This window comes from Schistocerca cancellata, chromosome 7, assembly GCF_023864275.1.
Source record: "Schistocerca cancellata isolate TAMUIC-IGC-003103 chromosome 7, iqSchCanc2.1, whole genome shotgun sequence".
NCBI lineage: Eukaryota > Metazoa > Arthropoda > Insecta > Orthoptera > Acrididae > Schistocerca > Schistocerca cancellata.
Genome location: NC_064632.1, coordinates 214,844,080 through 214,858,733, shown reverse-complemented (window position 1 = coordinate 214,858,733; position 14,654 = coordinate 214,844,080). Strand labels below are relative to the sequence as shown.

Sequence of the window (14,654 nt, the reverse complement as noted above, 5' to 3'; positions counted from 1 at the left end):
ACTACAGTATTTAGACTCTGCCATTCCCTCGGGTACCAAGGGATTAATTCTGTGATGCCTTGACAGATGTGCTAAGTTTCTGTCTCTTCCTGTCAACGTTGTTCACATACGTATTTTGTTGCCGATTCTACTCTCACCATGCACTTTCCTCATTAGTCCACCAGATTTTTAATACCTCTCTCTAGCAGTTTTCCCACATTCCCTGATCCACTACCAAACAATGATGTCCGAAATACACTTCTGTGTACCAAATGTACATTTTAAGAAAATTCTGCCTAAAATTATGACCGACATCCTTTGGCCAGCAATTCCTTTTTTATCTGTGCTAGTTTACTTCTCATGTCCTCCTTGATTCGTTTGTCATGTGCTATTTTGTTTCCAAGACAGCAGAACTATGATAAATTTATCGCAAATCTCACTTTTGTTGCTCTTCATTACTTTTGTATTTTCCCAGTTTACTCTCAATCTATAGTTTATGCCAAGTAGACTTGAGGTCGAGCGATTCTTCCCCACTTTCACTGAAAATATCGATGTCATCAGAGTGCTTTATCACTGACGGCAATTCACTCTGGGTTTTAATCCCACTCCCGAATGTTTCTTTCGTTTCTGTCATTGCTGCTTCGATTGTTCTTGGGAACCACTGCAGAGGGATGTCAGGCTTGGGGACACATTCGGAGACGGTCTCCCTCGGTAGTACAGGTGAAGCGACATATTACTCAATGTGTCGTATCTTCATTTATTGCTCTTCTTAAACTAAAATTTCTCTCTTTTATAATTTCCCATTTTCCAATCTGATATATAGTATTTTTAAAACATGATGTTTATCCAGACGCTAAGTTTCGATGAGCGATAAAGAAAAGAAGAACGTAACTATATGACGTATTTATTGGAGTATTTACATAGATTCACTGGATTTTTCTCAACGTAGCCACCACTACTGTTGAGGCATTTACCATCAATTACATCCCCACCTCATAGGCGTCTGCCGCCAACGTCCAGGGCCACGAATTCACTTCAGCCTGCACCCCAGCGTCGTCGTGGAAACGTTTTCCTGCCACAAAAAGCTTCATGAGATGGAAGAGATGATACTCAATTGGGGCTATATCAGGTCTGAAGGATCTACCATCCAAACTAATTCAACAGATTTCTTGTGGCCTTGGCTGCACAAGCGTCATGCCTTTTGTCATCATCCCACGTCTCTTATTCTGTCCCACCTCCGATGTTTCAATGCCTGACAATAAAGATCAGCTATCACGGTCTCTCCTAGAGGCGAAAAATCGGTGGACACCACGTCGATTACAGAACAGTGCACATGATATTTTTGACAGAGAATTTGGTCTTTACAGGTGAGCCACTATGCCATCAAAGCATTCGTTGTTGTTCTGTTCCAGGTCAGGCATCTGACATCCATGTTTCATCCTCAGTGACAACATATTAGAGAAACTAGTCAAGTTTCTATGTGTAAGAATGTTAATTCAGCGGCCATGCGTTTGGGTTTGCTTTCATCTATCAATTGCCTTGGCATCCATCAGGTAGACATTTCATGAAAACCAAGCCGCCAGGAGACTATTTGGTGCAACAGGGAGCGAGACATCTTAGGTTCTGACAGTGTGAAGCGCTATTCCTGCAACATTGCTTGCACCGTCGGCAATCTGTATTTTCGCTTATAATGTCCTGTCCATACACGTGGCACAATTTGTAACGGATCTCTGCTGGAGATGACTGCACGTACTTCGCTGTTGTGCGACAATATCACAGCAACCATTTTATCCTAGCACTAGTCGGTAACCAATGTCGTCACAAGACTGAAACTGCACTGCACTGTTCCCGCACACCTCTTCTCTACTTCTAAATATGCACATTCTTATTATACTACTCATGCCACATATGGGCGCTATAGGAACTGACTTGCTGGATGCACTTCGTACAGTCGCCATTAACACAAAGGAGGACTAAAGATCTCCAAGAGGCTTCACCTCCGCATGATGCTGCATGGACAACAGAACCTGCAGCCAAAGCTGCGTAGCATAAGAGCTGCTGGGTTGGAAGTTCGTTGGTTCCAGCTAAGTGGACAGAGTGGTGCACTAATGCCCGCACAAAACGTATCACATTGCGGGCCGTAGTAGAATAGGGCATTGAATAAAATGGAACAGCGTGGTACTTTTAATTCTATCATTGCTCTTTCGATGCGTAGATTGAACAGTAGGGGCGAAAGATTACATCCCTGTCATATACCCTTTCTAAACCGGCCGCTCCTTTCTTGATCAGCCTTGTCAGCTGATATTAAGACCAAATAGAGACGTCACGGTAAAAATGCTTCTCAGTTTTCCAGTTAGTCACAAGTCATTAGTCTGTACTAACCAATGACGATAAAGTAACCTCGATCAGTGCTTGCACCGATTGTAAAATGTTCGACCGAGGCAAGACGCTGGGGTCAACAGCCGCCCCGTGGTTGCCGCCGAGCCCGGAGCCGTCTGGCGGGATGCGTGACACCGCGGCGTAACAAGGCCCCTCGTTATGGAACCCTCCGGCTGCCGGCTCCTGCCAAACGACTGCGCGCCGCTTATCCCAGCCGCGGTTCGTTATGAGCCATTCAGCGCGCCCTCGCGAGGAACCTTGTTGTTTGCCCACCAAAGCCCGGAGCGGTTACCGTCGTTCAGCGGCGTTACTACTCGCCGCCAAATGCGTATGACGTGGGTTGCGAATAGCAACAGCGTTACGCTTCTGTGGGCTGACGACGTGCAAAGTCAGCCCTCACAAGTCGTATGCTCTGAAACGTAGCAGCCGCTCCCGCTGCTGCGTTCTGGGAAGCCGATGGAGCGCTCTGTTTCCAAGTACGGCGTATCACAAAAGCAGCCGAATATAGGATGTGACGGTAACAGTATTTTAGGGAGTGTGAAAAGCCGTGTCGGTATACGTTTCCGCCGTCGAGATCTTCTTAGGCGAACTTCTTCGTTCCCGTTTTTCTATGAAGCCTTAATCGTCAGCGCTGGCTTTCAGAAGTTCTGCGTACTCCGTACTTGTCTCATTTCTTCTGATGGCCTTTTATGACGTCAATCTGAAACGTAAAGAAGATACCTAAGGGAGATAGATACATGAGCGAGATAGCCTAGTGGTAACACAGATAACCCATATTCTGGAGTACTGTGTGTCATACTTACGTTCAGTCGTCATGAGTTGGGTTTCCCGTGCTTTTCCTAATTAAATGTTTCGTCCATAAGGGACGACATTATGAGGCCAGCGACTGTTGATGAATACTAATAAAACAGTTTCTGCGTTAGTCTCTTGTTTACTTTGTCACTACGCGTTCCAATGGTTCTCACCATCATCTTCAGGTGGAGAACTGTTTATTACAACTGACCGACGTAGGAACTGTTTCCTATTTTGCTTAAGGAGAATTCCAGGACCGTACCTTCCTCATCCTCCCCCAGTCCAGTCTCGTGCTCTAATAATATCGTGGCAGAGGGAACCTGACTTAATGAGATTCCTGTGTTTGCGACAAACGATTTCAATGAAGTTGCCCGATTTGTTGGTACATCATCAGAGGTGAGTCGCAGCGGAGAGGTGCCAGTTTGAGGACGGCCAGCAAGATGGCACTGCAGGTAACGACCGACTAAAGTGAAGAGTCGGAGCAGAAGTTCGTGGAGGAAAACGGCAGAGGCAGCATGGTGGAGTCTGGCGTGTGGGTTTGCGGTGGCTTCCTGTCAACTTGGGGCACCAGTTCCGGTCTGGACCTGCACTGCAGCGACCATTTCTCAGACTGGTTACATTTGTCTATCGGAAAGAGCACTGCCTGAAAGAAAGAGTCCTCGATGGATGCTCAGCTAGGGTAACTCGACACTATACAACCAACTAGCTGTGTTTGACCGTAGAGACAGTTCTCAGGGTTGTGTAGGCCATGTGCGAAAACGGCCACCACGCCACGAATAGATTTACGTAGATGTGTTAGGGACAACAACAAAGACCGCTTGTCCATCGGTAGACTGACGAATATCGTCCTGGCCTATCGCTCCACCGCCCGACCCTGCAATACAACAGGCGTTCTTACCCACCCATCATGTACTACTGTTCCTTTGAACTTGAGAAAGCTTATGATACTATTCACAAGGAAACGTCACCTACTGGAATGCTTATTTTAAGGAGAAAAAAGCTCACTTGCAAGACTCAGTTCCAGCATTGAATCCAGAGTGAAAATTAGGGCCATGAGTCTGATAATAAGCATACAGCTTTTAAAGCGTACGTACAGCTTTTAAAGTTTCGTGCACACCAGCTGTTGTCAGATGCCCCACTCCACTGCAGACCCTTAATGCCAGGGCGTGAAGTACTTTACAGTGGAGTCTCTGAAATACTATTTCAAAGTTATTAAGATTGTTTTTTTTTATCGTGTCGAAGTGCGTGGCTTCTAACCGGTAGTTGATAGCACATATCTCTACGCTTCGAACATTTTAATGTTGCGTTTCGAAAATGCAGTGTAAATGAACGAAACGAGTATTTACGACACTGAAGAAGTAGCGTAGCGTTATTTAACGATTAACATCGCTGTTTGGCATTATTTTCCTTGGATTTTAAAGCTGTATCTGTTAGAATGAAGTGGATTTTCAGGAGATGTACTGCACGCCAACGTGATGAAATTGTAAATCGAAAATCATTAACTTCATTTCATAAAAGTTCTTTAGTCGCTTAGGTTTATTCATTTTCATATTGAGAAGTTACGTATAGATGCTGAATATCAATATGAGAATATTGTTAAAGTAATATTGAAAGCATATGTGCCTAATATTGTCTTATTGCTTACTATTCATCGCTGGGCAGATGTGTCCAACTCCGCCTCCTCTCCCCTCGCCTTCAACGTCCCGCGAATAAGGCTTTGGTTGTCACTCCGTCGTACAGTACTGCGCTCTCGTCAGTGCGGAGAGTGTAACGAACAAATACTGCGCGCGTAAGTTTAGAAGATGTACTTTCACAAGCTCATAACTGCTTACTATCGCAATTATAGGTCTCATATTCACGCAGAATCGATTGCTGAGGCTGGTATCTTCCCAGGCATTTTTACCTTAAAGTATCAGGTCACGATGATATTGTTTCCTGCTTAGAGGCATAAAATCCTCCATTAGATGCACCTATAGAGTTCCCGGGAGCATTTTCCTGTTTTTAAACGTTCTTTAAGATATCCAATTGTTGCAGTTATATCATACAGGTTTTCACAATAAAACGGTGTCCTTCACGGCAACGTTCCAAGTATGGCCTTTTTAATAACTACATTACGTGCACAGTAGGGAGTCCTGTCAAACACTCTCTATTTGTGGATGACCTTTCATAGTGTTCACCTTGCATTCTAGTAGCAAGTCCATACCAGTTGCAGTTGCAGTCCATACCAGTTGACGTTAAGAGGGTGATTTTAGGCTTTCGTCAGAAAAATCAGTATGTGCTGCTTTTAACCGCTCTCGTCGTCCTTTTAATCTTCCATATCTTATATTGAACGACACAGTTTTTTTTAAGTTTGAAAGAGTGGTGAATGTATCTGTGTCTCCATTTTGGTCAGGCGCTTACGTGGCTGACTTCAGAAATCGAAGTCTCAAAATCCTTAACATACACTCCTGGAAATGGAAAAAAGAACACATTGACACCGGTGTGTCAGACCCACCATACTTGCTCCGGACACTGCGAGAGGGCTGTACAAGCAATGATCACACGCACGGCACAGCGGACACACCAGGAACCGCGGTGTTGGCCGTCGAATGGCGCTAGCTGCGCAGCATTTGTGCACCGCCGCCGTCAGTGTCAGCCAGTTTGCCGTGGCATACGGAGCTCCATCGCAGTCTTTAACACTGGTAGCATGCCGCGACAGCGTGGACATGAACCGTATGTGCAGTTGACGGACTTTGAGCGAGGGCGTATAGTGGGCATGCGGGAGGCCGGGTGGACGTACCGCCGAATTGCTCAACACGTGGGGCGTGAGGTCTCCACAGTACATCGATGTTGTCGCCAGTGGTCGGCGGAAGGTGCACGTGCCCGTCGACCTGGGACCGGACCGCAGCGACGCACGGATGCACGCCAAGACCGTAGGATCCTACGCAGTGCCATAGGGGACCGCACCGCCACTTCCCAGCAAATTAGGGACACTGTTGCTCCTGGGGTATCGGCGAGGACCATTCGCAACCGTCTTCATGAATCTGGGCTACGGTCCCGCACACCGTTAGGCCGTCTTCCGCTCACGCCCCAACATCGTGCAGCCCGCCTCCAGTGGTGTCGCGACAGGCGTGAATGGAGGGACGAATGGAGGCGTGTCGTCTTCAGCGATGAGAGTCGCTTCTGCCTTGGTGCCAATGATGGTCGTATGCGTGTTTGGCGCCGTGCAGGTGAGTGCCACAATCAGGACTGCATACGACCGAGTCACACAGGGCCAACACCCGGCATCATGGTGTGGGGAGCGATCTCCTACACTGGCCGTACACCACTGGTGATCGTCGAGGGGACACTGAATAGTGCACGGTACATCCAAACCGTCATCGAACCCATCGTTCTACCATTCCTAGACCGGCAAGGGAACTTGCTGTTCCAACAGGACAATGCACGTCCGTATGTATCCCGTGCCACCCAACGTGCTCTAGAAGGTGTAAGTCAACTACCCTGGCCAGTAAGATCTCCGGATCTGTCCCCATTGAGCATGTTTGGGACTGGATGAAGCGTCGTCTCACGCGGTCTGCACGTCCAGCACGAACGCTGGTCCAACTGAGGCGCCAGGTGGAAATGGCATGGCAAGCCGTTCCACAGGACTACATCCAGCATCTCTACGATCGTCTCCATGGGAGAATAGCAGCCTGCATTGCTGCGAAAGGTGGATATACACTGTACTAGTGCCGACATTGTGCATGCTCTGTTGCCTGTGTCTATGTGCCTGTGGTTCTGTCAGTGTGATCATGTGATGTATCAGACCCCAGGAATGTGTCAATAAAGTTTCCCCTTCCTGGGACAATGAATTCACGGTGTTCTTATTTCAATTTCCAGGAGTGTATGTGTTGCACACCTTGGATGGGGAGCAGACCGAACCCGTCAGCTTCAGTTTGATAGAGCTTCTGACCAGCCCTGAATTGATTATGGATCGGAACACAGTATGTGTGGATATTATAGACTACAATACCTTAAGGTACTGTATAAGTTCACCATGAGGTCACTAGGTAGGCTCCAGGGGCGTTTAGAAAGAGCGCTATGCCTAGTTTGTGCACCGATGGCGGCGAGCCACTACTTCACATCAAGAGGCAATTAACCACGGTCGACAGGGGTACAAAATGTATTACGAATTCCAGATCCTGGATACAGTTCCATTGCTGGCACACTCATGGAGCTACTTTTCAGTATTTTAAGTAAAATGACAGAGCTCTTTGCACTTTTCTTTTTACATTACAATGAACTGCTTCACTCCCCAAGAGCATTACTCAGTGCTGTATTTTATGAGTCCTGTGTTCTCTCAGGACGCCTGACGAACACCACAGGGTAAAGTCCTTGCGGGTCGAAGCCGGTCGTGGTTTTGAAAAGAAAAAGGAAAATGCAACTGTTGCTGCCATTTTCTTCAAAATTTAAACTGCAGATGCGGAATCTGCATGAACATGCTCCATGTGGTCGACAAGGAATTTTAATGGCCACATGCGGACAACAAGATCACATACGATCCGAGAAAAAGGCCGTCTTTTAGAAATGGTCGTTGCAAATATCAATGATTTTTCCTGACAGCTTGTTCAGGGTCAACCTACCAGATATGTTTAAAATCTCTCATTTTGAGTTGTACTTAGTTCTAAAGGCACTGAAGCAGATGAGACGAGACCAGGTTTCTCTGATCTGCAGCCTGTTGAACAAGTGTACCGACCAGAAGAAGTTTTACTGTATACGCAGTATACTCATTTCCTGCTTCAAAAACATGGAAAGGAATGACAGAGACAACGTGCCATTCCTCTGCAGGCTGTGAACTCACTGTAGAACCAGAAGGTCACCTATCAATGGGAGGGAGGGTGAATGGATTTGAGGGACAATAATTTGCAGTCTGAAACAGACTGTACGTCGGTGTCGTTCTACACTGCAGTCACATAGGTGGAACGCACTCTTCTCCGTATAGGACATAGCCGTTTTGCTTCGGTGGGAGGACCCACCCGTTTGTGATGCCTGTTGCATACATGTCTGGATATATCATATTATAGCGGAGTGCGTTTTATATTCTGACGAGAGGAGAGTAATAGACTTAAATGAGTTCAGCGTACAATATTCGCAGACTCATCAGCAGCTGAAAATGTTGTGAAATGGGCAGAATCCCTCCTAAAGTCTTACTATGGAGTTTCTAATGTGTTGCAGAGAGATTGACTCATCCTTTACTAGTCCAGTGATCACTCAGCAACTATTCCTGCTGTATTATTTCACGTCTTTTATTGCATGTTTTCTGTTTTAATTAAATTTTTGAACTGACGGTTGTGTGTGTGTGTGTGTGTGTGTGTGCGTGCGTGAGCGTGTGTGTCTGCTTAAGTATGCAAATGTCTGTGACTAGGCTATGATATTTTTGAATTCCCGATCTCATCTTGATGGGTTTCCTTTCAGCATTATCGTAAGTGCGCTAAAGATCCAAATGTGGTTCCAATATCATGTATGTCCATGAACATCACTGAAGCAGTACCACAGTCAGTTTGATCTGTTATAAAAAAATAAATACTTTTCCATGTTGTGGCATAGTAAATCAGATTATACATTACATTACTGTAGAGACAAAGTTACACAGCTTCATAGGTAGGCGGATTGGGTGACTGATGAAAGTAATGAATCTAATCAGGAAGAATAGTTATTTATGGTTTACTTTTACTAAAAGGGAAGATAGGTTGGTAGGATACATCCTAAGGCGCCTGTTTGATGGTAGAGGTAATCGTGGACGGTGAAAGTCTTACTTAACGTTAACCAGTTTAAGATGATGTGCGGTTTACAGTAGATATGTACAGATGAAGAGACTTGCATAGAGCAGCACAGAGAGATGCATCATAGGAGCCTTTTGGCTGAAGGCCAGAAGAGCAGCAAAGTTTCATCTCTTAATAAACAGATTTTCGTATCACTTACATGAATGAATTCTTCTGTAAACAGTTACGTATTAGCAAATCCTAGAAATACTGTTCCAGTTTTTCTGGTTTAATTGACCGTGGGATTCATTCAGCATGGAGCTTATGGCTCTGAAGTGGGGCGGAATGATGAATTCATGTGTAGGGTTTCAGATTACATCCGAATCGGATACATCTACAACTACAAGCACGTGCCGCAACGCACAGTGCATCGCATGGTGCTGGGTACCATCAGTAACCATTCCTTTCCGGTTCCACTTGCAAACAGAGGGAAAAATCACTGTCTGTAAGACTATGTACGAGCCCTAATTTCATGTATCTTATCTTCGTGGTCCTTACGTGAAATGTACGTTGGTGGCAGTAGAATCGTTCTGCAGTCAGCCTCAAATGACTGTTCTCCTCGATAGTGCCTTGCGGAAAAAAAGGTCGTCTTCCTCCAGGGATTCCCATTTGAGTTCACGAATCTTGTCCGTAATACTCGCGTGCTTATCGAACCTACTGATAACAAATGTAGCAGCGTGTCTTTCAGTTGGCTCGTTGACTTCCTTTAATCCGACCTGGGTATCGCTAGTGTTCTGTACTCCGTCTCCTTTACAGATGAGCCACACTTTCGCAAAACTCTCGAAATAAAATGTCCACCCCGGTAGCTGAGTGGCCACCGTGACGGATTGTCGTCCTACGGGCCTGGGTTCGATTCCCTGCTGGGTTGGGGATTTTCTCCGCTCAGGGACTAGGTGCTGTGTTGTGTTAATCATCATTTCATCCCCATCCGGTGCTCAGCTCTCCTAATGTGGCGTCGAATTTGATAAGACATCTACATCTACATCTATATCCATACTCCGCAAGCCACCTGACGGTGTGTGGCGGAGGGTACTTTGAGTACCTCTATCGGTTCTCCCTTCTATTCCAGTCTCGTATTGTTCGTGGAAAGAAGGATTGTCAGTATGCCTCTGTGTGGGCTCTAATCTCTCTGATTTTATCCTCATGGTCTCTTCGCGAAATATACGTAGGAGGGAGCAATATACTGCTTGACTCTTCGGAGAAGGTATGTTCTCGAAACTTTGACAAAAGCCCGTACCGAGCTACTGAGCGTCTCTCCTGCAGAGTCTTCCACTGGAGTTTATCTATCATCTCCGTAACGCTTTCGCGATTACTAAATGATCCTGTAACGAAGCGCGCTGCTCTCCGTTGGATCTTCTCTATCTCTTCTATCAACCCTATCTGGTACGGATCCCACACTGCTGAGCAGTATTCAAGCAGTGGGCGAACAAGCGTACTGTAACCTACTTCCTTTGTTTTCGGATTGCATTTCCTTAGGATTCTTCCAATGAATCTGTCTGGCATCTACCTTACCGACGATCAACATTATATGATCATTCCATTTTAAATCACTCCTAATGCGTACTCCCAGATAATTTACGGTATTAACTGCTTCCAGTTGCTGACCTGCTATTTTGTAGCTAAATGATAAAGGATCTATCTTTCTGTGTATTCGCAGCACATTACACTTGTCTACATTGAGATTCAATTGCCATTCCCTGCACCATGCGTCAATTCGCTGCGGATCCTCCTGCATTTCAGTACAATTTTCCATTGTTACAACCTCTCGATACACCACAGCATCAGTGAACTTCCGATGTCATCCACAGGGTCATTTACGTATATTGTGAATAGCAACGGTCCTATGACACTCCCCTGCGGCACACCTGAAATCACTCTTACTTCTGAAGACTTCTCTCCATTGAGAATGACATGCTGCGTCCTGTTATCTAGGAACTCCTCAATCCAATCACACAATTGGTCTGATAGTCCATATGCTCTTACTTTGTTCATTAATCGACTGTGGGGAACTGTATCGAACGCCTTGCGGAAGTCAAGAAACATGGCATCCACCTGTGAACCCGTGTCTATGGCCCTCTGAATCTCGTGGACGAATAGCGCGAGCTGGGTTTCACTTGACCGTCTTTTTCGAAACCCATGCTGATTCCTACAGAGTAGATTTCTAGTCTCCAGAAAAGTCATTATACTCGAACACAATACGTGTTCCAAAATTCTACAACTGATCGACGTTAGAGATATAGGTCTACAGTTCTGCACATCTGTTCGACGTCCCTTCTTGAAAACGGGGATGCACCAAGGCGGCCGGACCTGCCCCGCAAGGGGCCTCCCGGCCAATGACGCCAAACGGCCATTTCCATTTTTCCGAATAAAACAAAGCCGACCACTAGAAATTCTGTCTAAATTATCTTGTATATTCCTGCAGTCACTGAGCGACGCGACACCTTCTCGTACACCACAGCGTCTTCAGCAAACAGGCGTAAATTGCTGATCGTCCTGAATTGCTGATCATCCTGCCCATCAGGTCATTCTTGTGTGTATAGAGAGTAAGGGTGGTCCTACCAAACTTCTCTGTGACACTTCTGACGATAACCTTGACTCCAATGAACACTAGCTGTCGATTACAATGTTCTGCCTTCCACTACTTCAGAAATCTTCGAGCCACTCACGTACCTGAGGATAAAATCCTTATGCTCGGACCTTCGTTAACAGAACAGACTGCGGAATGGTCTCACGAATTTAATTAATTGTTTGATGCTGAAAGATGGTTAAGTCTATTTTTTAGTGTAATACGCAGTATTCAGTTAGTATCCTGTTATATAAAACCGGATATAAAATACAGCGTCTTGGGGACGATGTATTAATAGGAACATATCTCACTAATTTATAAGTTGCAGTCACGCATACATTTAGAAAACTGATTAATTCTGCTGGTCGGGGTTATGATCATGTAAATTTTTTTAGAGAACATTATATTCGCCTTTCACTGTATACATTATTTATTTCGTTCTTGCAGTTTCGATTCAAATGGCTCTGAGCACTATGGGACTTAACTGCTGAGGTCATCAGTCCCCTAGAACTTAGAACTAATTAAACCTAACTAACCTAAGGCCATCACACGCATCCATGCCCAAGGTAGGATTCGAACCTGCGACCGTAGCGGTAGCGCGCTTCCAGACTGTAGCGCCTAGAACAACTCGGACACTCCGGCCGGCTGCAGTTTCGGCTTTTGGGCCATTTTCAAGTGGCAGTGCAAAAGATTTTGCTACAGCACATGTCAGACATTAAAATCCTCCGAAATTTCATTATTGAAATATAGAAATACAGTAACATCAGACAATTGTAAAGCTCCGTACGTTGTGAATACAGTGATATCATACCCGCCTTGATTCCGTTGACTGCAGAAATTACTCATTTCACTATTGCAATTTCTGGAGGATTTTAGGTTACAGACGTACCTACACAACAGTCTTCTAAATTACGTAAAGGACGTAGCATTCGCCGTTGAATGTAGAAGACATCACATTGATTATACAAATTATTTATTTCACTATTGCAGTTTCGGGGGGATTTTAAAGCCTTCGCATTTGATTGTGGAAATTATTTACATGTTACAAGCGTACCTACACAGCAGTTTTCTAAACTTTTGCTGTGCGGCTGGTCCCAGCGGAGATTCGAGTCCTCCCTCGAGCATGGGTGTGTGTGTTCGTCCTTGGGAGAATTTAGGTTAAGTAGTGTGTAAGCTTAGGGACTGATGACCTTAGCAGTTAAGTCCCATAAGATTTCACACACATTTTTTTCTAAACTTTTGAAGAACAACACATTCGCCGTTGATTGTTACAATAGTACATACAAATCAGTTCTCTAAATTACATTCGTCATTGACCGTACGAAGTTCTCACGATGAAGTATACAAGCTTAAGGATCACACCATTTCACAACGTACAGCGTTTCACATGTCAGACTTCAAGATTCTCCCGAAATTGCAGTAGTGACGTAAATAATCTCTACAATGACCAGTGAATGCGTGTCCTTTAAAAAAAATAAGAAAACTGTTGTGAGGATACGTTTGTAGCTTTAATCTAGAAACGAATGTGATGTCATTGATAAAATTAATAGAACTGTAGTCAGTGTAGGTACGCTTGCAACCTGTATCGTATTAGCTCCATCTTGTAGTTTGTTTCCAGTCTCTCATAAATTGAGCTCTTGCAGATTGTTCAACTGCGAGATTACGAGGCGGCACACAGAAGGCTTCAAACTCTGCAGGTGAATCCTACTTTTCTAAAAGGTGTTGCGTGGGGAGGGCTGTAAGTGAAGCCTCTTTCGCAGGACGGGTTGCGTGGCCGCGCGAAGGAGCAGCGTAGAGCGGGGCTGGGAGCAAAGGCAACAAAGAAAACACTCGCACAGTTGCCGCGGCCTCCCGGGGAACTTAACTTCCTTTCGAGGGCTGAATTAAGTGCGCCCGGAAAAGAATAATTTCCAGGTTGGCGGAGCCTACGGGACTACATATCTTATACCGCTGGCTGGTCGCGGGGAGCGCCGAAGTGGGAAAAGTTCCAGCCGGGAACAACTTGGGAGGCGCGCAAACAACGCGCTGGAGCGGCTGCTGGAGGCTGGAGTCTGAGAAAGGGAGCAAGCAGTCAGAGCAGGGGGCGAACGGCGCCTCCAGCAGCTAGCCCCGTGCCGTGCTCACCATCAACCGTGCTAACACTGTCATCACAGTAATGAGTTTCTGTGATAGGAGTATTAAACGCCATGTTTCTGTCGATAGCGCCTCGCAGCGGCAGTTTTCAAATCTTCCCTGGTTTCCCCTTCAGATATGGGTCATTGCCAGTGGAAAAATTGTTCAGTTAGGCTGGTTCTTTTTCCTTTTTTTTTCTCGTTGCAACGACTTCTGTAAAAATGAGGGATTAGGACATGTTTCACTTTGGTGCAGCACATATTCGGGACTGAAAACCAGAAATCCTAGTATAAATGAGTACGTCGACTGCTGGTCTCCGATAACACGCACCGATAATGCACGGTGCTGGAAACGGTGCGTGTGGAAAGTCTCTCAGGTTTGCGTTAACGCAAATCCTTAATAACTTTTCCACACATTTATGAATAAAACTTAACAAACACGAGAGCGTGCACAACATGAACAGAAGAAAGAAAGTCAGCAGTTATTTTACAAACTCTATCTTACTATGTATAACGGACAATCAAATGGAAAGAAGACCAGTTGGAAAAAGTAAGTAAACTGTTTATTCCAGTGTGAAACTTTCACCCTGCAGCACAGAGTACGCTATTAAACTTACTGGCAGATTGAAACTGTGTGCCGCATCGAGATTCGAACTCACCACCTTTGCCTTTCGTGACCAAAAGCTCTACCAACTGACTCTGGATAGTTCAGTTCGTAGAACACTTGCCCGCAAAGGCAAAGATACCGTGTTCGAATCTCGGTCCGGCACACAGTTTTAATCTTCCAGGAGGGTTGAAAGTCTTTATTATTTCGAAAGTAATCGCCGTAGCTCTTAACACATGTATCCTATAGTGAGACAAGAAGGTCAATGCCTGTTGCCTTCGGAACCGTGATTCTACCAAGCCGTGCACCTCTTTGTCCGAAGCAAATCGGCAGTCATAAATGAGATGTAGCCACTTGCGATTCCCATGTTTCTAGGACCCTCAAGAAAGACGCTCATGGTCTTCGATTTGCTTTGGACAGAGTGGTGCACGCTTGGGTAGGGT

The 14,654-nt window shown here is 45.5% G+C and overlaps 1 protein-coding gene across 1 annotated transcript in view; it reads left to right on the top strand.

The window, feature by feature from the left end:
* LOC126092705 (uncharacterized) overlaps positions 1–13,603 on the top strand; it is a 710,832-nt gene extending 697,229 nt beyond the window's left edge. Inside the window, exons 5-6 of the mRNA XM_049908427.1 lie at positions 7,009–7,147; positions 13,411–13,603. Of these exons, the coding sequence (XP_049764384.1) occupies positions 7,009–7,147; positions 13,411–13,603 (332 nt within the window). The remainder of the gene's footprint in view (positions 1–7,008; positions 7,148–13,410) is intronic.
* Positions 13,604–14,654: the final 1,051 nt, after the last annotated feature.